The sequence below is a fragment of the Symphalangus syndactylus genome, chromosome 22, assembly GCF_028878055.3.
Source record: "Symphalangus syndactylus isolate Jambi chromosome 22, NHGRI_mSymSyn1-v2.1_pri, whole genome shotgun sequence".
NCBI lineage: Eukaryota > Metazoa > Chordata > Mammalia > Primates > Hylobatidae > Symphalangus > Symphalangus syndactylus.
Window position 1 is genome coordinate 74668963 of NC_072444.2, and position 24234 is coordinate 74693196.

At 52.4% G+C, this 24234-nt stretch overlaps 1 protein-coding gene across 9 annotated transcripts in view; it reads left to right on the top strand.

The window, feature by feature from the left end:
• Nucleotides 1-24234, top strand: part of MAD1L1 (mitotic arrest deficient 1 like 1) — a 408622-nt gene that overhangs the window by 62440 nt on the left and 321948 nt on the right. For all 9 annotated transcript variants that reach the window (XM_063631057.1, XM_055262343.2, XM_063631054.1 and 6 more), the window contains exon 11: nucleotides 19471-19557. In XM_063631057.1, the coding sequence (XP_063487127.1) occupies nucleotides 19471-19557 (87 nt within the window). The remainder of the gene's footprint in view (nucleotides 1-19470; nucleotides 19558-24234) is intronic.

The window sequence follows — 24234 nt, forward strand, 5'->3', positions numbered from 1 at the left end:
CACGGCAGAGGTGAGCCATACGTGGCCCATCTCCACCCTCCAGCTGCTGGGCTTCTCTGCTGTCCTTTGCACGGCGGAGGTGACCCATACGTGGCCCTTCTGTAATCCACCAAGCACTTTTAGGGGTAAAGTTCAGGAATCTTTGTAGGGCGTGTGCGCACGCCCTGGCTCCAACACCACAGTGTTGACAGTCCTGTGAGCCTACTGGGTAAGAGTCTGGGTTGAGACCTGCTGCCTCCTTTGGCTGTGTGGCCTCGGGCAGGTTGTGGAACTGCACCCATGTTTTTATCTCTAAATTGGGGAGCATGAGAGTGCCCTTCGCTCTGCTGGCACGATACGCAGGAAACGTTGCTTCTCTTCGGCAGATTATTAGGATTCTCCGAAAGTTCTCCCCAGTTCTCTTTTCTACCCCATTCATTAATGGCAGCCACCAGTGGTGTAGCAGCAAGGAAAACTGGGCCCTTTTGAAGCACTATTGAATTCTGCCTGTCTTGCTAAATCATCTGTGTTCCAACTGTGCTCTTTGAATTGTTGAAGGCGGGAAGTTGTTTTGCGTTTGATCGCCTGTAACCGCCAACCCCCCATGTGTTTCTGCATGTGTTTCACTGGTCACAGGGATCTTGGGGCTTCTCCAGTTCCCATCCTTGGGAGAGGCAGGCCCATCCACTCAGCGCCCACGGCAGGCACCTGGTTCTCATCTCTGACGCCCCGTCTTTCCCTTCTCAGCCTGTGTCACCTTTCCCGTGATTTCCTCTCCTTGCCTTCCTGGGATCCTGTAGTTCCAGCCTATCCCCACTGCCGCCACGCCACTGGGAAACCCTTTCTGGTGCAGCCACCGCCTTACCATCCCTGGCTTCACTTTTGCGTCTTGCAACTATTCTTCACTCCAGCACTCGGAGGGATCTGTCTGAGATGAAGCAGTGACCACGAGACCCTGCTCAAAGCTGTTTGTCTGTCCCTGCCGATATCACGATGAAGTCCTCATGTCTCGATGTGGCTGACCAGAGGCCTCCTGCCATTGCCTGGCGCTCCCGCTTCTCTGTCACCCTTGCCTCAGCCTGTGCACCAGCCACACCGAACATGAGTTCTGTGCTTTCTCCCGCTCTCTCTGCCCTCCCACTTGCCTTCCCCTTTCCCTGTTACGGCCCTCTCCAGCCCCGAACACTTAGTGGCTTTGAACAGTGCTTGGTAATTTTTCAGGTTTCTGCAGGTTGCCTGGGGCCAACCTGGTGGCAGTTGGGGATGGGACATCCAGGATGGCTTTATATGCACGTGTGCCGCCTTGTCAATGGCCAGGAGGCAGGGCTGCCTTCTTTCCTCAGGGGCTCTGTCTGGCTAGGATGAACTGCTTCATGTGGCAGCCAAAGCCCATAGGGACAAGCCCTGGCATGCAGGCTCCTTAAGCCTGTTGGTCATGGTTGCAGTAGCTGTGGCTGGAGCCTGGCCCGGGTCTTTGTGGAAGGGACGACCTGAGGCCATGAGTTCTGGAGCCAGGGCCCCTTTAGGTGCATTCACCATTTAGGGTTTATCTGCATCCTGTCTCCTCTCAGGAAGCCTTCTGCAACCCCTCCACCCAGACTGTGGTCCAGCCCCTGCTCTGAGTGCCCCCGGTGGGCCTTTGTGCTCTCAGTCCTGGCACCTTGACCCGCTGCTTGTTCTGCTCTCCTTTAAACTCCATGCACCTGACCTGTTAATTGCATGCAGCATGGAGCCTGGCAACTGCAGTGTAGACACGCTGGCCACCGCTCAGTGCAAGAGGGCGCCTTTGCTAATGTGCACAGCGCTTTAAGCCTTTTTTCCTGTGCCTTATTGGATTGGAGCAGAGATTTTTTTTTCCAAGAACAATTTATGTTCCTAAATACTTTTTTTTCCTTGACATGACGAGGTTGAGCAAGGTGGCTATAGAACTTTTTTCTTAATTTTATTGCACAAGTAATATTCTTTACAAAGTAGGGAAATACAGAGACATAAAAAGCAGACTGCCAATCCCCCGTAATCCCACCAGTCACATCCCTACCCGCTCTTAGGAGATTCCTGTTTACCTTTGTAGATTTTCACTGTCTACATATGGACTTTAAAAGGTGCGGTCCTGCAGGCAAATGTGTAGCCACCTGCGTTTGCGTCATAGGCCCCGAATGTCCTTTCTGCCACACAGGAGGCCATCCCACGCGTGTCCTGTCATGGATTGTTTGCCTCCTGTGAATATTCAGGTTGTTTCTGGTTCTTCCTGTTCTGAACAGCGCCAGGACAAGCACTGGTACACATCGCATTTTAAAACACATTTAGTAATTCATTCTTCAGCTGGGGAAAAGCCCACGTAAGAGCCCATCGGTGAGTCCGAGCGCGTGTTCCTCCCGCTTCAGCCGCCATCCCTGGCTCCTTAGTGCACTCAGAATAAAACCTGAGTCCTCCTGGTGGCCTCTGGGCCCCACGCCCCGTGTGTCTGCCCCCTGCTCCAGGCTTGTGGTCTTCCTCCACCTTCCCAGAGCTCCTTGGTGTTCCGGCCTCAGGACCTTGCCCTCGCGGCGCCCTCCACCCGGGAGTCTCGTCCTGTGCCTTCTCGCGGCTGGTTCGCCCACACCAGCTACATCATCAGAAGGAAGAGATTCTTAGGCGATTTTTGTTTGCTGAAGGAGAATCACAGATCAGGATGAGGTCTCCTGGTCCCTTCCTCCCTTTTAAGGACAGATAACTGAAGTTCAGGAAAGCCCAGGCCACACAGCAGGCCAGGGACCAGCTGGGGCCACAGCCCAGGCCTGCAGGTGCGTGGCTGTTGCCTTTCTAGAGCTCTGAGGCCTTTTCTCTCCCTTTATTGCTCAGCAAGTTCAAAGAACATCTCGCTAATGATGCACCTTTTTCTGAGTTTCTGTTCGTTAAAGTCCTTTGTTCCCACATTGCCTTTGATTGTTTCTCTAGAAGCCAGATTTACTTGATTTTCAATTCACTGTTCTTTTTTTTCTTTTTTTAGACAGTCTTGCTCTGTCACCCAGGCTGGAGTGCAGTGGCACAATCTTGGCTCACTGCAACCTCTGCCTCCCGGGTTCAAGCAATTCTCCTGCCTCAGCCTCCTGAGTAGCTGGGATTACAGGCACCCACCACCACGCCCGGCTAATTTTTGTATTTTTAGTAGAGACAGGGTTTCGCCATGTTGGCCAGGCTGTTCTTGAACTCCTGACCTCAAGTGATCCACCTGCCTCGGCCTCCCAAAGTGCTGGGATTACAGGTGTGAGCCACCGTGCCCGGCCAATTTACTGTTCTTTACTCTGCAATCTGCTGCCTCTTTGCCAAAATAAATCTTTGTAAGTAAGATAGGTGTGGTGGGGAGTGTGACATTTATTACATAATGGTTATTTTACTACTTAAAAAATTTTTTGTTTTAAGAGGCAGAGTCTTGCTATGTTGCCCTGGCTGGTCTTAAACTCCTGGGCTTACATGATCCTCCTGGCTTGGCCTCCCAAAGTGCTGGGATTACAAGCATACACCATCATGCCTGGTCTAAAATATTGTGGGTTTTTTTTTTTTTTTTTAATTTTTTTTAAGAGATGAGGTTGCTCAGGTTGGAGTGCAGTGATGTGATCATAGCTCACTACTGCCTCAAACTCCCAGGCTCAAGTGATCCTTCCACCTCAGCCTCCTGAGTAGCTGGGACTACAGGCGCCCACCACCATGCCCGGCTAATTTTTTGTATTTTTAGTAGAGACGGGGTTTCACCGTGTTAGCCAGGATGGTCTCGAGCTCCTGACCTCGTGATCCGCCCACCTCAGCCTCCCAAAGTGCTGGGACAACAGGCATGAGCCGCCGCGCCCGGCCTGCTTATCATGACTAAAGGTAGAACAGTCAGGAATGACACTTGTTATCTCTGAAGTCACAGTCCCTTGGTTTTCCCTGACCTGCCTGCTACTGCGCCCACTTGTAGCAGCACATCCGTTGCCCAGTGAAGCATGCTGCCCTGGCCTTACTGTTTCACCGGCACTCTCCCATCCGCGATGCCACTGTCCACAGTGGGGTTGCTTTAGGGTTCCGAGCTCACCTGACGCCTTCCTGGGTTCTAGCCCCGTGAGCTACGGGGACTTCTTTGTAAAAGGGGATTCCACCAGTTCCGCAGATTCCATTTCAGTCTCCAGCAGCCCAGGGCCCTTCCTGGAAGAGTGCCTTGTGAGCGAAGCGCACCGCCCAGGTGTGTAGTGGTGCTTCTCAGGCCCGTGGGCTGCCCTTCCCTGGGCCTCTTGTTTGAGGCCCTTGTCACTGAGGTCGCCTGGCATGATAATGGAGGCCCTGCAGCTCCCTGCCAGGCGTGGTTCTGCCCAGGTCATTCTCCCGGCCCAGCTGCTGTGGACGGTGGAGACACGCTGTCACAGACTCAGGCCGGCCGGGCCTCGCCTCCCGGAAGCGGGCCTGCTTGTGTGTGGTTGCATCCCAAGCTCTCCGCTCGCTGCCCCTGTTCTGAGCTTCTTGCCGAAGTTGTGTTTGGGGCCATTATCTAACTTTCTTTTTGAACGTTTAAAGCATTCAAAAGATCAGCTTTTCCAAAGAGTGAGGAAACGGAGAGAAAATTATGGCATTTGTTTGAAAGGTTCTGAGGGTTTTTTTTTTTTTAGCTTGAACAGTTCAAACAGTGCCTCTTGTTAATCAGGAATATTCTAGCATCCCTGGGGTGGTCACACTGGCTTAATTGGGACCCAGGCTGCTTTGAAGTCCTTTAAATCCTTCCTGAGCTGGGAGAAAGAGTGTGAGGGCAGCAACTGTAAAGCTGAAATTCCTTCATTTTATTTACATGTGTCTGGGGACTCTTGTGACTCATTTCCCTGCAGCCGTTGAGCCAAGTTGCTGACTTGTGGACAGCTCAGAGAGGTGGGGGCCAGTTTCTGGCAGAAGAGCTGTAAAACATGGCCTGGGTCCAGGGCTGCAGCAGGATCCCCTCCTGGGAGGCGAGGTCTGGATGGACCACGTCACAGTCGTGGTGGCGTGGACTTTGCTGCAGGCAGCCTGTTCTTGTGGGAAGTTTGCACATGGGAGAACGTGTGGTTTTACTGAAGTCACTTAGTGAGTGACCCTAATAGCTCTAAGACGTTCATCAATATGGACCCCAGGACTTACTTCCTCTTCCACAGAGCATGTGGACCCACAGTAACCACACTGGAGTTCCAGGCACAGGCGTACCCTGGGGGCCGGTCATTCTGCATACACAGACCCGCCTTTGTCAGTGGGGCTGTGGGCAGCGTGGGGTGGCCACCTAGCCGTGGCCGTGTTGCGGCGAGCCCACCCCGTGGTCCTCAGGGGCACTCTGTCTCGCCCTGAGCCTCCAGCCATCTTGCCCGTCAGTCTGTCCCTGTACCTCTTGGGGATGGGGAGTCTGCCACCTAGCAAAGCACCCACTTCTCCCACCCCTTCCGTTCTGTTGAGCTGAGACACGTGTTTTGGTCATTTCGTGCCGTGGACACCACGTTGGTTTACAGTGAAACATGGCGCACAGTCCCCTCTCTCCTGGACCACGTTTCCCCATCTCGGCTCCCTGCTGTGCACGGCTGCTTCTTCCCGCTGTGCTGAGGGTGGTCCTGGTGGCTGGAGTGCGGCAGGCAGCAGCATCCTCCCATGGTGGTTCGCATCCCAGAGTGTGACCGTGGGTTCATGCTGATGGCTCAGGTGTCCCCTGAGCCTGGACACTGAAGTGTACAGATTGAGGTGTGTCGTTGGATGAGTCGTGACAAGTGGAACACATGCTTGTCCAGATAACACACTTTTATCACTCCAGAGTTCCCTGGGTCCCCCCAGTCCAGCCCTTCATCCCCTGGCAGCTGTGGCTTAGCCTCGTTTGTTGTAGAACTTCCTATAAATTCTTCCCTTTCTATTTTTTTCTTTTTCTTTTTCTTTTTTTTTTTTTTTGAGATGAAGTCTCACTTTGTTGCCCAGGCTGGAGTGCAATGGTGCGATCTCGGCTCACTGCAACCTCCACCTCCCGGGTTCAGGTGATTCTTCTGCCTCAATCTCCAGAATAGCTGGGACTACAGGCATGAGCCACTGGGCCCAGCGCATTTGTATTGCCCACCTTTTATTTCGTTGAATCTGTGCTCAGTTGTCACCTTTCCCTACCTAGAGCCCTTTCCTGGCCCTCCCAGGTCAACAGGCCCCTTCCCTCAGCCTCAGGCTTTCCACTCTTCTCCAGATCTGGCCACTGGATCATGCCACTGTCACCTCCTCTGGGCCTCGGGGATGTTGCCTGCCCACTCTTGTCATGGCCGGCCTCCCCAGCAAGCCACTCAGCTCTAGCTGCAAAGGACTCTGTCTGTTTGTCCATGCAGTGTCCTTGCTGGGCACACAGTAAGCGCTCAGTTAAATTTGTTCACTGGATGCAGATTCTGCAGGCATCTTCACAGGTTCTGCTGATGGATCAGGTGTGTCCTTCCACCATAGGTTTCTACAATTGATTTTTTTCTGGTGCAACTGTCAAAAAATTTATTTTTCCTCTACCACCCCCTCCCCCATTTTTCCTGCTTCTCAGTGTGGTTTTAGACTCTGATTCTGTCACTTAACATATCTGCTGTCTCCGTTCGATGTGATCTAGAACCTGATAGGCATGCCGTCTGCCCCTGCTCGGGCGATGGACGTGGGCACCAGCAACCGTCACAGGGGTCCAGGGTTTTCCACTGACTGCCGGGTGCCCTCAGTGCAGAGCTCCTGCAAGAAGGTCGAATTGTCTGTTTCATAGACCAGAAAACTGAGGCTCAGCTGGGCCCTTCACCTGGCTGCCTCCAGAGTGCCGGCTTTCTGCGGTGCCAGGCTGTTCTCTTGCCTCTCTCATTCCTTTGCATCAGTCGGCACTCTTTGGAACAGTGCCTGAGGATGTTAGAATCACCTTATGTCTCCTCTGGAAAGAGGCCAGTGGATGGAGAAATGTTTGTTTCTAATCATATAGTCTCTGTTTGTACGGCGGTTCATTATACAAGTAGCCTATTGAGAAGAGGACATAGGTGTTTGCGTGCACCCGGTTCTCAGTGAGTCCATGCTGGACTGTAACTGTTCCCATTTTCCTGAGGTGGTGGGGGGTTGAGGTTTGGAGAGGTCAGGGTCACAGATTCGCAATGAATGGACTTAGAATTGAGTGCTTGACTGACTTTAGACCCTAAGGTGTTAACTCTGCTGCCTCTTTATGCTTGGGATGGTTTGCAGAACCTGCTTTTTGAAAAGACTATTTACATGCACGTTTCTGTTCCCAGTAATTCTTGGTGTGGATGAGGGGGATGCTTTGTGTCAGATTCGCATGGCGAGGAGGGGGCAACTCTGAGAGGAGTCAGGCCCAGGCTGCCTCCAGGGCATCCAGCGCTCCCCAGGCTTGCCCAGGAGAGTGTTGATTCCTGCTGCACAGCAGCTCTCATGACCAAGTTTAAAATGCATTATACATAGAAAAGTGTGCTTCTGTGGCTCACGCCTGTAATCTCAGCCCTTTGGGTGGCCAAGGCAGGCGGATCATGAGGTCAGGAGTTCGAGACCAGCCTGGCCAACATGGTGAAACCCTGTCTCTACTAAAGATACAAAAAATTAGCCAGGCGTGGTGGTGCGTGCCTGTAATCCCAGCTACTCGGGAGGCTGAGGCAGAAGAATCGCTTGAACCGGGGCGGGGGCGGAGGTTGCAGTGAGCCGAGATCGTGCCACTGCACTCCAGCCTGGGCGACAGAATGAGACTGTCTCAAAAAACAAAAACAAAACAGAGAATACATACTGTTGTCTGTGTGCCCATTCTCAAGAAAAAGGAAAGTTTCTTTGAAAACGGGTGGACCTTCCCTAGTTCCATCCCATTACGTCCCCAACCCACACTCCCAGAGCAAGCCCCTGGGCTCTGTGATGACTCCCGAGGTTTGTAAACACTGTGGTGCTCACTCAGTCCTGCTCCCTGGAGGCCTTGGCCGCCCATCCTTAATGTACCAGTTTGTGCCTGTTGCACGTCATTGTAATTGCATCATTTAATTAAATATGGAAGCTGATGAAAAATAATTATGTGTAGAGAATGTTTCTGTGAAGACAAAGCTGAATGCTTTGGAAAGTCCCAAAGGAAAATTGCTAAAAAAATTGCTGTTGAATAAAGCAAATAGTGAAAGATTATGAGGAAAAGTTGTAAGGTCTAGGAAGATGACAGGGATCCACTTTAAAGAAACAAAGCTAACAATCATGAGTGGTGTGTCGTGGACATGGTTCATGCAAAAAAAAAAAAAAAGACGAAACTCCAATTAATGGACTCATGTTCGAAGAAAAAGTTTGCAGCTTGAAAAATAATTGTGTATTTTTCTGTTTTACGTTGAAATGTTTGAGATACACTCATCATTTGATTCGTCACTTAGCCAACTTCTGGGATCCATTACCGTCTTGGTGATTCTGGGTAGGAAACCTTGCACTGATATATTGCTGCCCCATTTATAGTGCAAATTATTTGTATTGTTATGCATAACTGAGCGTCAGTTAGGAATGATAGAATTGTTTTGTTACAAGTGTTTGTAATTAGATTTTCTCTGCATTAATTTGTTGTGGGAATTATTTTTCTTTTTATAAAATTTTTATGTAGTACCTGATTCTGCAATATAAGGTCGCAATACTGGGCTTTGAAAATTACTTATTGAACAGCTATTGTATTTTCTTGGTACAAAATATTGAAAACATTCAAAAAGTATCCAGTGGCTAGCCCGGCATGGTAGTGGGTGCCTGTAATCTCAGCTACTCTGGAGGCTGAGGCAGGAGAATTGCTGGAACCTGGGGGGCGGAGATTACAGTGAGCTGAGGTCATGTCACTGCACTCCAGCCTGGGCGACAGAGTGAGCCTCTGTCTCAAAAAAGAAAAAAAAATAGGCCGGGCGTGGTGGCTCACGCCTGTAATCCCGGCACTTTGGGAGGCCGAGGCGGGCAGATCACGAGGTCAGGAGATCGAGACCATCCTGGCTAACACAGTGAAACCCTGTCCTTACTAAAAATACAAAAAATCAGCGTGGTGGCAGGCGCCTGTAGTCCCAGCCACTCGGTGGGCTGAGGCAGGAGAATGGTGTGAACCCAGGAGGTGGAGCTTGCAGTGAGCCAAGATTGCGCCACTGTACTCTAGCCTGGGCGACAGAGCGAGACTCTGTCTCAAAAAATAAAAAAAGTATCCAGTGGCAAGCCTCCTGCCATGTTCTTGTTCTCCAGCAGGTGGCCATTGTTATTTTCTTGTTTATCTTTTAGATTTTTTTTTTTTTTGAGACAGGGTATCATTCTGTCACCCAGGCTGGAGTGCAGTGCGTGATCATAGCTCACTGTAGCCTCTGCCTCCCAGGCTCAAGTGATCCTCCTGCCTCAGCCTCCTGAGTGGCTGGGACTATAGGCAGTCCCCACCAGGCCTGGCTAATTTTTTGTATTTTTTTTTTTGCAGAGATGGGGTTTTACCATGTTGCCCAGGCTGGTCTCAAATTCCTGGGCTCAAGTGATCCACCCACCTCTGCCTCCCAAAGTGCTGGGATTACAGGCATGAGCCACTGCGCCCGGCCAGACTTCTTTTGTGCAAAAATGAATCAACACAGCCATGCAGGTTTTGACTTTCCTGCACATGGCGGCATAGCATACTTATAGTCCACTTCTTGTATCTGTATTTAGCAATGCCTTTTTGGTGATCTTTCACGTTAATATAGGAAAAGATGTGTTTTTTTCCTCTTACACAAGTTCCATTGTATGGATAGACTATGACATTTAACCTGTTATACCGAACTTTTAATCCGGTGGTGAATTCAGTAGAATGACTTGTGTAGCATTTAGTTGGATAGTTACTGTTCTGGAATGATATGTTTTTTTTGCTCATTCTCTTAATATTTATTGAAAACATATTATTGGGCCAGTGGAAAAAACAGAACAAAATACAAAACAGTCCCGTGCCTTTCTGGAGCCTGCATTCCAGTGGAGGGGGAAAGATACTAAATAAGCAGGTAGAAAGATGCAGGATCTCAGCTGGTGGTGTTCTGTGAAGGAGGAGAGCACCAGGAGGAGCCAGGGCTCAGGTGACATTCCATTGAAGACTCAAACAAGTGAAGAGGGGGCAGGCCACGTGGGCATCTAGGGGTGCGGTGTTCTGGAAGAGGGCTGTGCAGAGGCCCTGAGGTGGGAATGTGGCTCCCATCGTGGTAGGTTTTGAGGCAGTGATGTGGAGAAGCAGACGCCTCCTGCACCCCTGTCCTGCCCAGGCAGTGTGTGGGACCCACATCCCCGTAGGAAAGTGGTTGCTCCCTGTAGGAGTCACAGCGTGACGAGGGTTTGCTGCTGCGTGGGCCTTTGGGCTTATGGATGGGGCTGGAGAGTAGTAGTGGAGCAGCCAGGCCTGAAACCACACCTTTCCTGGGTCCCTTTCCATGGGGTAAGAGTGACCTTCCCTCTGTCTGCTGGGAAAAGTGTGAGTGGCATCATCTGCCATGTGGCCAGGGTGTCATGGAGCGGCCCAGGCTCTTGGTGAGAGGGACTGGTGCCCCGTGTGAGTCCCCTGACCTGGGGTTCCCCTGGTCTTGGGACCAGGAGAGTCTGAGCTCCAGCTCAGTGGCCTCAGGCTAGGTGCGGCAGGTGCAGCAGGTACAGCCTTGGGCAGGTGGCTCCTGCAGAACCTGACCCAGGGCCGGGTGCCGCACGGCATGGCATTAGTCCCCTGTCTTTAGGAAAACACCAGCTGCTCCTCCCGTGTTCTGGGGACATGCATCTCTCCCAACCTGGCGACCCCACCTTTCCACACAATTGTGTAGCATCAGCCAGAAAAATCTGGCTGACATGACGCCCTCTTGCCCTGGTGACTTTGCAGTTGTGAATGCCGATTGTCCTTTGGTTTGTAGCACTGAGATTTTGCTGTCTAATGTATTTTATTCCTATTTCTGCATACTTTTCGCAAAACAAGCCCTGCAGAGAGAGCCTGTGTCACTTTTGTTGTGTTCCCTGCCTTCTGCAGGGCTCTGGCTGGAACCCCAGCCTCAGCAGTTTTGGACTGTGGTCCTAGGCCCTGTGGATTTCTATTCTTTGAAAGCTTGAGGTGTCTTGTTTGCTAATTAGTTTGATGGCTGTTGCTGTTTCATTCATTTTCCACCTCGCAGTCCTCTGGATCTCCAGTTTTTCAGACTCGGTGAAACTGGCACTTTGTGCTTCAGCTAGAGCCCCAACATCTGCTATTAGCCCCAAAATAGCCGTGGCTTGGGCTGGAGCTGCTCTCGCCTCGGAAAGAAAGCAGTGGGCCGGACTCCCCACAGCCCTCTGCCGCTCTGCGTGCAGCTGGGCTTGAGTCAAAATTCAGCTGCAGATAGAACAAAAAGACTTTCTTCCCCTTGAAAACCCACCAGTTAGAATTTAAAAGGCTTCGCAGCTGAAGCCCGCATTTTCAGCAGCAGATGTCACAGCTTGGACTGCAGTTGGAACTGTCACTGCCGTGTCATCTCCAAGCTGAGGCTCCTGAGGCCTCTGAATGCCTTCCACTTTGTAGTTGGTGAAGTGCGGGTTTCAGAATGGACTGTCGGGAGTTATTCTTAGGCCGTAATGATACTTGGCACGGCTCCTCCTGGTTACGAGCACTTAGCTAATCCCCAGAGCACCCTTGGTAAACATCTCTGCGTAGCTTTAACCACACACAGGTCAGGAGGCTTCTGGAAAATAAACACTCTTCCTGCCAGTTGGAGGTGTTGGGGCTCTGGTCTTGGATTTGATATGCGGCAAAGGCTGCAATTGTTTAATAACCCTTCATGATTCAACAGCTCTTCAAGAACTTTCCTCTGTTCTTGTGTGGAGCTCATGACAGCCAGTGGTGGTGGAGCTCCGGCCCTCTCTTCCCACAGGCGCAAGCCGGGTTCCTGAGTCCCAGGGCTTCTTGGGAGGTGTCTGCCCTCCTCTTCCAGACGCCCTTTGCCCTGTGTCCCAGGGCCCTGGGCCTGTGCTGCGCTGAGCAGAGACTGCAGGGGACCGGCTCTCCCACTCCTCCCGGATGGGCAGCATCTTCCATGTCAGGAGCGTGCTGTGCTGCTTTTCTCTTCTCAGTCTCTTAGTTTTTGCGGGTTCTTACGCATGTGAGGTGTGGACTCGCACGGTGGGGAACTCAAATGATAACATGAAGGGGAGGAGCCCTCTGAGTGCTGTGATTTGTTCCGTCATTACCACTTCCCGATCACGGTGACCTGCACTCCTGGAGTGGTCAGTGGAGCAGGCCTGCCCACAACAGTGTTCTCATCGCCTTGTTATTATTGATTTCTATTCTTAAAATATTGTATTACTTAGCATTCTTTTGAAGATGTTCCAGTGTATATCAAATGATCAAAAGTCCATGACCTTGTCCTACACAGTAGTCAAAGCCGTCATGCAGTTTCAGGTGTTCGAGTTTCCAGAATTCTTGTGATGACATTTGTAGGATTCTTCTTTTAGACTTGGACCAAATTCTGTAACCTAATATTTGTCCTTCAGATTGACAGAGAACCGCAGGCAGTGTTTTCTCTGTCACATGTGTGGTGGGTGGCATCCTGGTGGCATAAAGAATTGCCTTTGGTAACTTGCCCAGAAGGCTGTAGGGTTATTTTCTGCTTAGATTTTCCCCTATTTCTTTTCTTTTCTTCTCATTTTCTTTCTTTCTTTCTTTTTTTTTTTTGAGATGGAGTCTTGCTCTTGTTGCGCAGGCTGGAGGGCAACAGCGTGGTCTCAGCTCACTGCAACCTCCACCTCCCGGGTTCAAGCAATTCTCCTGCCTCAGCCTCCCGAGTAGGGGGGATTACAGGCACCTGCCACTGCACCCGGCTAATTTTTTGTATTTTTAGTAGAGACGGGGTTTCACCATGTTGGCCAGGCTGGTCTTGAATTCCCGACCTCAGGTGATGCACCCGCCTCGGCCTCCCAAAGTGCTGGCATTATAGGCGTGAGCCACTGCGCACCCAGCCTCCCCTCTCTATTTATGCAGATGATCGGTAGTTCCAGAAGTAGTTGTGTTTAAGAATCACCAGGGAATTTGTGTGCAGCCCCTAAGCCCCGCCTTCAGGGATCAGCATTATTCACAATAGCCAAAAGGTGAAAGCAGCCCAGGTGTCCACTGACGGGTGAATGGATAAATGTTGTGTAGCCATGCAATGGAGTATTACTCAGCCTTCAAAAGGAAGGAAAGTCTGCCACATGCTGTAACATGGATGAGCCTTGAGGATGTGATGCCAAGTAGAGTAAGCCTGTCACAGAGAAATGCTCTACGGCTCCACTCGTGTGGCTGGAGTGGTCGCATTCTTAGAGATGGAAGGTAGCATGGAGGTAACCGGGGCTGGGAGCAGAGGGGCTGCGGGAGTTCCTGTTTAATGGGACAAGGTTTCACTTTTGCGAAATTAAGAGTTCTGGGGATGGATGTGGTGCTGGTTGCCCAATAACGTGAATATGCTTAACACGACAGAACTGGGGACTTAAAAATGGTTAAGAGGGTATATTTTATGTTAAGTGTACTTTACCACAATTAAAAACATCCCAACACGGTGGCAGGATGCCGCCTTGGCCAGGTGTGGTGCCTGTCTTGGGTTTCCTCTTGGAAGAGCATGGCAGGTCGGGGCTGAGGACCCCCCTTTGCTCGCTCTCTTAGACTTGTCCTTTTGGAGGGTCCAGTTTTCCTCAGGTAGCAAGCTTCCTTGCCAGGCCACAGAAGCCCCACGCCGGAGGAGCGGCTCTCCGGCTCCCGGGCTGCTTCTCTGTGCAAGCCTCTCTGAGAGCTCACAGTCCACCTCTGTGGCCTCCTCCGCGTGCCCAGAGCCTCCTGGGCTCCTCCTCCCCGCCTCGCCTGGTTCAAGGGTATGTCGTTTGCTCCAGATGATGGCCTTCTCCATGGGCTGCTGTTAATGCGAGAAGAGGGCGCCGGAATGCTTCCTGTACAGTTCAGGAGGTGACTTCCTGCCCCGTTTGATCGGATTCCACCTCGTTCTTGATGGGACCTCCTTCGTGGCCTCAGAAATGTCCACATGTTGGTGAAACCATTTCGTCTTTTCTTTTTCTCATATGGAGTGCTCTGAAACCATTGCCCTACACCCATTCTGTTTCCACTAACTAAAGCTCATACACTTCATCCCCAGAGAGCACATTTTATTTTATTTATTTATTTACCATTTATTTATTTTTATACATAATATTTTACATATTTATGGGGTACCTGTGATGTTTTCCTATGTGCATAGAATGTGGAATGAGCAAGTTTAGGGTATTTGGGGTAACCATCACTTTGAGTATTTATCATTTCCACGTATTGGGAAAAATTCTGGTTCTCTTGAATTATGCAATACACTGTTAACTCTAGTCACCCTACTCTTCTGTGGAACAATTGAATTTATACCTTTCATCTAACTGTATATTCGTACCCATTAACTCAACTCTCTTCATCTGCTGTTCCACTCGCCCAGTCCTTCCCATCCACTAGTACCTGTCATTCTACTCTCTGCCTTTAGGAGGTGAATTTCCACAGCTCCCATGAGTGAGGACGTGCAGTTTCTTTCTGTTCCTGGTGATTTCACCTGACACGGTCACCTCCCATTCCAGCCACGTTGTTACAAATGACAGGCTCTCGTTCTTTCTTTTTTTTTTGAGACGGAGTCTTGCTCTATCTCCAGGCTGGAATGCAGTGGCGTGATCTTGGCTCACTGCAACCTCTGACTCCCTGGTTCAAGTGATTCTCCTGCGTCAGCCTCCTGAGTAGCTGGGATTACAGGCGTGTGCCACCACGCCTGGCTAATTTTTGTATTTTTAGTAGAGATGGAGTTTCACCATGTTGGCCGGGCTGGTCTCGAACTCCTGATCTCGTGGTCCACCTGCCTTGGCCTCCCAGAGTGCTGGGATGACAGGCGTGAGCCACCGCGCTCGGCTCAGCTCTTGTTCTTTCTTACGGCCAGATAGCATTCCACTGTGTGTACATCCCCGTTTTGTTTATCCATTCCTCTGTCGATGGACACAGGTTAATTCCGTATCTTTGCCATCTTTGCTGTGATAAACATGAGAATGCAGGTATCTTTTTGATACAGTGATTTCTTTTGAGTAAATACCCAGTAGTGGGATTGCTGGATCATATGGTGTTGTTCTGTTTTCAGCTTTTTGAGAAATCTCCATACTGGGTTCCATAGCGGTGGGACTAATTTACATTCCTTCCAACAGCAGCTGAGAGTTCCCTTTCCTCTGCATCCTCACCAGCATCTGTCTGTGTGTTTGGTGGTCTTTGTATTGCCATTTTAAGCTGGGGTAAGGTGGTACCTCACTGTGGTTTTGATTTGCATTTCCCTGATGATTAGCATTAGATGATGTTGAGAATTTTTTCATATAGCTGTCGGCCATTTGCATGTTGTCCTTTGAGAAATGTCTCTTTGTGTCCTTTGCCTACTTTTTCATGGGGTTGTTTTTTTTTTTTTAATTGTTGTTATTTGAGTTCCTTTTGAGTTGTATTTTGTATGTTAGTCCCTTATTGGCCAAACAGTTGACAGATATTTTCCCACATTCAAGAGGCTGTCTCTTCGCTCTGTTGATTGTTTTCTTGGATGGGCAGAAGGTTTTTACTTTGATATAGTCCCATTTGTCTATTTTTGTTTTTGTTGCCTGTGCTTTTGAGGTCTTAGCTATAAAATCTTTGCCTAGACCAATGTCCTGAAGTGTTTTCCTTGTTTTCTTTAGTATTTTTATATTTTCAGGTGTTAGGTTTCAGCCTGTAATCCATCTCCAGTTGATTTTTGTATATGGGGAGCACATTTTCTTTTGATTGACACTGCTGAACAAAGGGTATACAAAATTTCACAACTTTTAACCCGTTGGTTGATGATTGTACTTAAAGCGTGTTCTCCTCATGTCCACGGTGACATCCAGACACCGCCTCCAGGGTGCATGTCCTCTCCTGGCCTCCCAATGCCAGTGTGAAAATGGGCTTGGATTGCACACCTTGAAAACATCCTCCCTGTCCCTTCCACATCCATAAAATTAATGACGTAGGGGTTGTCAAGTAATAGCAGACCACTATGCCTGTGCCCTAGGGTTTTGGAAATGAGCCTGAGGAAGCCCAGCCGAGCAGGTAGGGGGTTCAGCCTGGAGGGGTCAGGGCTGGGGATGAGACCCAGGTTTTCTCCCACGGGTCCATCTCCTTGTCCTTTAAGGATGTCCTGGCCTTCCCTCTGTCTCTGCAAGTAGAGTAGACTGGTCCCGTGTGACATTCTTGAACACGGTTATCGAGCTCACTGTGCTTCTGCTTTTGAGTGGAAGCTGAACCCTGGTCATGAGCAAGAATGGCCAGACAGGGCTCACAAGGCTTGGTTTAGCCAAAGTAGTGACTGTGGGTTTTTCAGCGCAAGAGGCTATGAAGGGAGGAATTCCTCCTGGTGCCCCTGTGCCCTCCAGCGGCTTCTGCCCATGGGAGGTGTTGGGCACGGCCGCCCCTGTAGTTGGAGGGTTCTGGAATAGCAAGCCCTGCAGCTTCAGTCCTCCCTATGATAGGGGCCTGGTCGCATGGGGACTGAGAGCTGGCACCAGGGATCTGGGGGCCTAGGGATGTGGCCAGAAAGTATCCAGGCTGAGAGCCCATCGCGTGTCAGTGCTCCCGAGGGCTGGGGTCTGTGTGGGACCATCCGCCTCAGGCGCCAGCCTTCTGCCTCAGGGCAAGCCACCCTCTCTGTTCCTGCCTGGGGCAGGACAAGCTCCAGGACACACCCCCCTCAGTCGGGGAGGAGCGTGCAGGGAGCCACCCAGAAGCAGCCTCCTGCAGAGTCTGTGCGACTGTGAAGCCAGCCTGCTCCTTGGGTGATTGAGATGGATGCCCCCGGGTTCCCGAGTACTCAGGTTTCTCCTGTGGCCCATCAATGCCAGAATGAGGCGTTGACCCCAGTGGCATGAGACAGAGGCCTTCCTGGGTGACGTAGGAGACTGCCTGGTGCGTGTGCCATCTGTGGGCACCCAGCACTTTAGAAGAGGGCTCTGTCACTGTCACTTTTCAGTTTATTTGAACCACTCCCATTTCCCCCTCATTGCTAAATTGTTGCATTTATCATGGTCTTGGCCTCTCTGGGAATTGCAGAACATGGTTAGCAGAGCCTGGCCCTCTGAGATCTTACCCCAGCTCCCAGCTTTGCTGGGTAGGTTCGTACCTTGGGGCAAGAAGCTTGTTTCTAAATCGGTATCAAATGCTCCCGACCCTGCCTCCTGCTCTGCGGGCTGCAGGGAGGCTTCCCCACAGAGGGAGGTGGCAGGCAGTGTGCCCTCTGGTGAGAGAGAGCCATCCCAGCTGGGAGAACCCTGGGGCCTGGTACTGCCTGGCAGATGCCTCTCCACTGGCCTCCTGCTGTTTCAGGTCCGGCGACATGTGGGGGCCCTGAGGGGTGTGAGCGGAGTGGTCTTGGCTATGTAGGTGGAGCCTGTAGCCTACAGCCTGTGACCACCCCACCTGCCACTAGTTCTGGGCACAGGGGCTGGGAGGCGCCGTTGCAGATGTGGACATATGCGATTTTTATTTATGTGTTGTAAATAAATTCTTTGCACTGAGTTAGTGAAAATTTACAAGCCCCTTTGATTAATGCAAAACAACTTAAATATCTCATTCAAATGTTTCAGAAAAAATATCTGTTGGCTTGGAAAGGTTTCCTTACTTTCGTACTGATATTTTTAACTCCCCGAGGTTGGAAGCTTTGGGAAACTGGAGAGAATGGTCACGGTGTTCAAGGCCAGCTGCACCTTTCATCTCTCTCCTAGAGTTCAGTTTCTCTTCCAAGACCTTTCAGTCATAAAATGTTTTTCCATGGAGCTGCTTTCTAACCCCGGTTTGCCTGTGTGTGGGAGGACAGATGGGGTCTCTCTGGTGCCAGCTACTCCTTCCGCACTCATCGCTGTCCCCACTAGATGTCCAGCAAGGGGCCTGTTCTTTGGGTGGGCAGAGGAGGCCTCTCTGGGGGACCTGGAAGGGAGAAGGCCGTGGCGTGCTTTGTGTGAAGAGGCTGTGGTCAGAGGGAGGGCTTATGACCAGCCCTGGGTGTGTGTGAGGGCTCAGGGCCTGGGCTGGGCCACAGGACATCTGCTCACTGGCTCTTGGTAGCTTTGTTCCAGTGATGGAAGACGCTCCAGAAACACCAAACTAATGCTGGGCAAGGCGGGCTCCAGCTGTCCTCCATGCCATGCAAAACAGGCATGGGATGGCGAGGGGCGTGGGGGTGGCCAGAGGCACTGTAAGGAAGTGGCCCTTCCTCTGCGTTTGGAGGAGGAGCTGGGCGCTGGAAGTCCGGGGGAGGGGCTGTGTGAGCACTGGGTAAGCTGATGCAGGGTTTTGGGGGCCCATGGGCAGGGTGCTCAAGTGACAGGAAAGGTCAATGGCTGTCTCAGGGCAGAGGGTCAGGCCCAGCGCGTGAGGTTTGCAGCGTGCACGTTTTAGGCAACAGGATGGCTTCTGTTAGGGGTCCATGGTTGCAGTGTGCCTCTACGTGGCCGTGGCTGACTCGCAGAGAGGAGCTCCCTAGCAGGCTGCTGGGAGGGTGTCCTCGGGATCCACCCGAGGCTGCTCTGGGGGCCTGGCTGACAGAGTGACTAGGACCTTTCCTTCCAGGGGTGCAGGTAGCCTCCTTGGCCAATATCGGGGTGTCCGTTGCTCATTCAGTGGTGCAGTGCCGGCTCCCTGAGTGGGGCTGGATGGGGCTCTCATAGCATTGCCCAGCACCTGCTCTCTATGTGGACCTGCACTTGGTCCATGACAGGTGAAGAGAACAAGGATGGGTCCTCGGGCCGGAGCTCACATGCCACTTGGTCAGTCTAGCCAGGGAGCCTTGGCTTTGTGCCCCAGGTTGTGAGGCTGGGAACGCTCACACACCACTGGTGTAACTTTGCATGCACGGCTCAGATCCTTGCCGTGTCCTCCGGAGTCCCAGCGTTGAGTTAGAAGATGTGGCTCAGGCTGAGCTCAGCTGCTGCTGATGATCGGGGTGCACTTTGAACTTTGAAGCGGCTGTTTCACATTGGAGTCTGAGTTTCCTCATTTAAAAAACGGAAATGGTAAACAACAGGGTTGCTGGGGCATTCGCTGAGACAATCTGGAATCGTCCTGGAAAGTAGAAAGCGCTGCACCTGGAGATCGCTGATTTTACTCTTGTTATATGTGGGTCTTTTGAAGGAGAGGGGAGGAAAGGAACCTAAAACTCGCTGAGCACCTCCCCTGTGCCAGGTGCCTGGTGGGTGCTTTTTAAACATGATTTCATTTCCTCTGAAGAGTGACACTGTCAGGTCATGTCTCTGTTTCTACAGGTGAAATAAAATCGGGGCTTACTAAGGTCATCTCCCCGGCGTTGCATAGGGGTGGGGGCTGTGGTTGACCCCAGGTTGTAGTGCGTGCATGCTGCCCTGGACCCGGGTCGGCAGAGTTCACACATCCTGGGTCCCAGAGCATCAGCTACAGAGGTTGCTTTTGACCTTCTGTTTTGTGTGCAGAATCAGGTTTACTTCTGGGGGACAGGTGGAACTGAGTGTGCCTTCTTTATCCTGCAGGACTCCAGAAGACCTTTCCAGATTCGTGGTTGAGCTGCAGCAGAGGGAGCTTGCCTTGAAGGACAAGAACAGTGCCGTCACCAGCAGGTAGACCTGGCCGCCCAGGGCGCTTGTGGGCATGCCTTTTCTTTGGAGAGTTAGGGGCAGGTGAGAGTGTGTGCCCCCTGGCTCTCGGGGGTCGGCTGCCCTTCACCGTGTAGTTGGCCCCGGGCTGGGATGGGATGGGGGAGCAGGGATTTGAGGGAAGGGTTTGCCCCATGCTTCCACCACGTGCTCTGAGCCTCCGCTGAGGCACCGCCGTCCATTGTTCTCACAATGTGCTAAACTGCCATGGGGTCTGGGGGTTGGCCTCCTGTTTTGGGGTCCCTCCTTGGATCAGGAGGGTTCTCGTCTTTCCAGCAGGGTGGGGCCTCATGTGGTCTTGGGAACCAGCCCGTCCATCACTAGCAGGTCCACCCTGAGTCTTCACGTCAGCATGAATGCAGGTGTGATTGGAAGGAGCTCACTGTGAATACCAAGAGACATGCCCGTCTCTCCGGAAGTCCCAAGGGCTCCAGGGAACCTGGGATGGCGATGAGATATGTGTTTCTTCGTATCCCACACCCCGGCTCTTCTCTGGTTTCACTCGTGGCTGTGAGGGGCTATAGAGGCACCGGCATCACACCCAGAGGCGGAAAATAGAGGCCTCTTTTTTGGATCTTTTGTGTATAAGGAAGCCTTTCCTAGGACCCCCACTGCCAGCAAGTGCCCCTTATGCCTCCTTGGCAAAAAAGGGGTCTAATGCCTGCCCCTGACCAGAAGATGGAGCTACCATGAGGGACTGAACCCCGTTCGGTGGAACCTGTGGGGCTGGTGGGCAGTGGGGTGGGCTTGGGGCAGAGGGGAGGGCCGTGCAACGGGGCCCCAAGGGAGCTCTGCGCCCTGCACGGCTGACCAGGCCGTGGGTGTGTGCGGAGGGCCTGAAGCTCACCTGTTTGCCATTGATGATCAAGCTCAGCCTCCTCCTCCTGTGGAGAGAGTGTTTTAATAATTTATTAATAGCCAGAAGGAGGTTTCTTATTTTGGGGGCTGATGTCACTTTGAAAATTGGCTTTTAGAAGCATCTGGTTGTGTTGGACATAATCACATCAATTTACTGAAAACCCTCAAATGATAAAGATTCGCCTTTTGCTTTCAAAGCCACTGTCAGATGAAACAGGCATTAAAAGTGATTTGAAGTTAAAAGTGTTCACATTTTCCCGGGCGATCCCCGTCATTTTACTTGGGAAATGACACAGAATGAGCTACTAAATGAGTCAGAATGAGCTACTAAAGCTACTAAAGGAAACTTGCCTCTACTTCTCTCCCACCAAGCAGGGAGGCGCTTCCTAAAATTATTTGCCTCGACCAGCAGCAGCAGGCCCGTCTCTGTGTCCAGGGCCACACGGAAGGGAACATTCGCATCTGCATGCTGCCCGTGTTGCCTTCGCTGTGGTCACAGATGTGGATTGAGCCCCTGGGGGGATTGGTTTGGGAAAGGGGTCTCTGTCTCAGGGAGCAGCCTCTACAGTGGGCGGGTGGTCCTCACAACCCCAGCTGTGGCTGGCCTCTCAGGACCTGTGGGCTCCCTCTGAGAGCTGGAGCACCCTCCCTGGGGAAGGGTGAGTCTTGGGGCACCCCATGGAAGCGCTTGGTGCTCCACCCTTTTCTGTGAAATGGGGTCTTGGGGGTGAGACGAGGTCCCCAGTACTGCACTGGTCTGGGAGGCCAAAGGGAGAAGCTGCCCTGAAATCCTGGGTTCTCACAAGCGTTTCCAGCTTGCTTTCATGTGTGTGTCTGTGTGCTGGCTTCTGTCCCACGTGTGGCTTATTGCCCTATGTGGGCTTCTTTAGCCAAGGTGCAGGCTCCAGATGGCGCTGGTCACCCATCGCCAGGAGCGCTGGAGACGCTTCCCTGGGATGGGGCAGTGGAGAGGTGCAGGAGGCCTCTGGGCGTGAGGTTGGAGCTCCTGGTCCCTCTTGCCTGCAGGGCCTGGGGGGCGGCTGGTCTGCTCCTTGCTGGTCATGTGACTTGGGCAGGCACCTGGTCCTCTCTTCATCTCTGTGAGCTGAAAGGTACTGGCAGTAACGATTGAGTTGCTGTGAGGTCTGAGCCTCCTGAGCTGCGCCTGGGCACTGAGCCATCCCCAGGTCTCAGTGGTGCTGCTTGCTGGTGGGTGGACACTTCCCGACCAAGGCTTTCTGGGGCCTGGTGACGCTGAGTGCCCAGCCCTTTTGTGCACTTCCAAGGCCCAGGAAGGAGGCAGACCCTAGGACAGGCGGCGTTGGCGGTGGCCACTGAGGTGTGGATGAGTGCCGTCATGGCCTCGGCGCTTGAGTTCTGGCCCCTGGGCTGCTGCTGTCTTCGGTGGCGGGACACCGTGTTCATCGCGGCCTGCCGTGGCGGGGTCAGGGAGCCTCACGCTATTGAACAGCTGAGCACATTTCTACAAGTCTCTTACAGGCAGTCGGACAGAAATTCAGATGAGCGTGAAGGAGGCGGCATGGCAGAAGATGGGAGGCCACGGTGGCCCAGATCCCTGAGGGCTTTGCCAGGCGGGCCTCATTTTGAAGTCACTTTTGTTTGTTTCTCACTGAAAGTAGCTTGTAGTCACCAAAGAACAGAGCCCTGGTCCAGCTGAGGTCATGGGTCGTGAGGGCAGCTGCCGGGCATTTTCCCTCGTCTGTGCGGACCAGCGGGCATGTGCTTGTGGCCACGTGTGTTCTCCTCTGCAGTTTTTACCGAGTATGTTGGCTGTGTCCATCTTTCCCTGGTAGTGAACGCTGTTCTTGCCATCTGAGGAGCTTCTCAGGGTACGGCTCCGCTGCCCTGTTCCTCGTAGCCCAGTGCCCGGTGCTCCCTCTTCAAGGCAGTGCCCTGTTCCTTGTAGCCCAGTGCCCGGTGCTCCCTCTTCAAGGCAGTGCCCTGTTCCTTGTAGCCCAGTGCCCGGTGCTCCCTCTTCAAGGCAGTGCCCTGTTCCTCGTAGCCCAGTGCCCGGTGCACTCTCTTGGAGGCGGTGCCCTGTTCCTCGTAGCCCAGTGCCCGGTGCTCCCTCTTCGAGGGAGTGCTGCTGTGACGGTGCCGTGGGTTATCTCTTATGGCAGCATCTCGGAATGCTGGTACCTCAGGCCGAGCTTCCGAAGTGATGGCTGGGTCATTCGTGTGCCTGTTTTCAGGAGCTTGGCTTTTAGAAGATGAATGTTGCCTATCAGCCGGCGTAGTGTGCCGCTGTGAGCAGCCTACACCACGCAGTCTTGATGCACTTCCTGGGTGTTGTGTAACTTTCCTTCTCTGCTGATCTGATGTGCAGAACAGAGTGCCTTTCCCACAGTTGCTGTCTTGGTGACTCGGTGTTCCTTTCACCAATGTGACACATGTCCACGTCCATGAAGCCAGAAGCCAGCAGGTACCTCAGCAGGTCCTGTGGGTCGGGCTCCTCTGCGGAGTTCCTGCCGTTGCTGCCTTTTTAAAGTTTGCATCAGTTTCTCTCCATAGTTACTGCAGTAGCATTCCAGCCTGTTTCAGTAGCATTCCACCCAGAGGAGTTCCGAGGCAGGGAAGGCAGCCAAGGGAGGGTCTGATGTGAACTTGCCGTGAAACTCGGTGCAGGAAACAGATCATCCCGCAGTGAGCAGATGCCGAGTCGGAAGCCATCGCCTGCCTTGTTTGAGGAAGATAAAATGACACCATATCTCGGAGTTAGCTTCTAGGCCACCAACCAGCCTGGAGCAAGAAAGAATTTTCCTAGCATTGAGCTATGGTTTTGACCCCTTTTACTGGTGAAGCACAGTTCCAAACGCTGCTGTGAGCTGGACTGAAGTTTGTGTCCGAATGTTTCTGCGCTCTTTGGAGGCTGGAAGCCCCGTGGTGGCACCTGTGCTGCATTCTGGTCTTGGGGCTGGAGTTTGTAGAGGCAAGAAGCTTCTGGAACTCTCAGTGTAGGACTTACTGCTTTCCAGGGTTGCGAGGAGCCTGCTTGTTAGCTTTATGCGGGTTTGCTCAGGTGCTGCACTGGAATTCCTGTCTTACAAGAAAGAGTGTCTATGGGGCTGCTTGAGGATTCAGCGGGATGACGTTGATAACGTGCCTGGTGCAGCAGCTCTTGGCAGTCCCCGGGACGTGGTGCTGTGACGAAGGGTCCAGGGCTGGCTGTGGAGCCGGGGGCAGCCAGGGCTCTCAGTGGGCAGCGGGGCAGCCTACAGGGCACTGGCCGTAAGGCGCTCTAGGAGGGCGGAGTGCTTGAGTGCATTTCAGCTTGGGGGTTGGGTCAGAACCAGCAAACCTTGCCTCCTGTGTGTTTCTCCCTTCCTTTAGCCGTGGACAGATGGGGCGTCATTGGTCACTGGTGTGAGCAGAGCCTGTCAGAGATCCTGGTCCTCTTTACCTTGGAGCAGGAGTTTCATGGCAGTGTGGGGGAGCCTGGCCTTGTTTGCGCTGAAGCCTCGGTTTCAGCTCTTTGAATCTGAGAGTGGACCTCTTGGTTGTGGGGCTGAGGACAGGGCATGCTGTTCAGAATCAGTGGGTGGATCTGGTGTGCCCTCTGCTCACGCTTCACACAGGGTGCCCCAGGGCTGCCCTGTAGCCTCCCTTCCCTTTCCGGGCCCTCTTAGTCTCTTTGGCCCTTAGGGACCCAAGCACCCCTCTGCCTGGCGTCCCCAGCTCTGCCGTCCCCAGCTCTGCCGTGGGTAGAGCCGGGACAGGAGGCTGCAGTCCTTTGTGGCCCAGCCCGTGGCTGTGCTGTCCTCT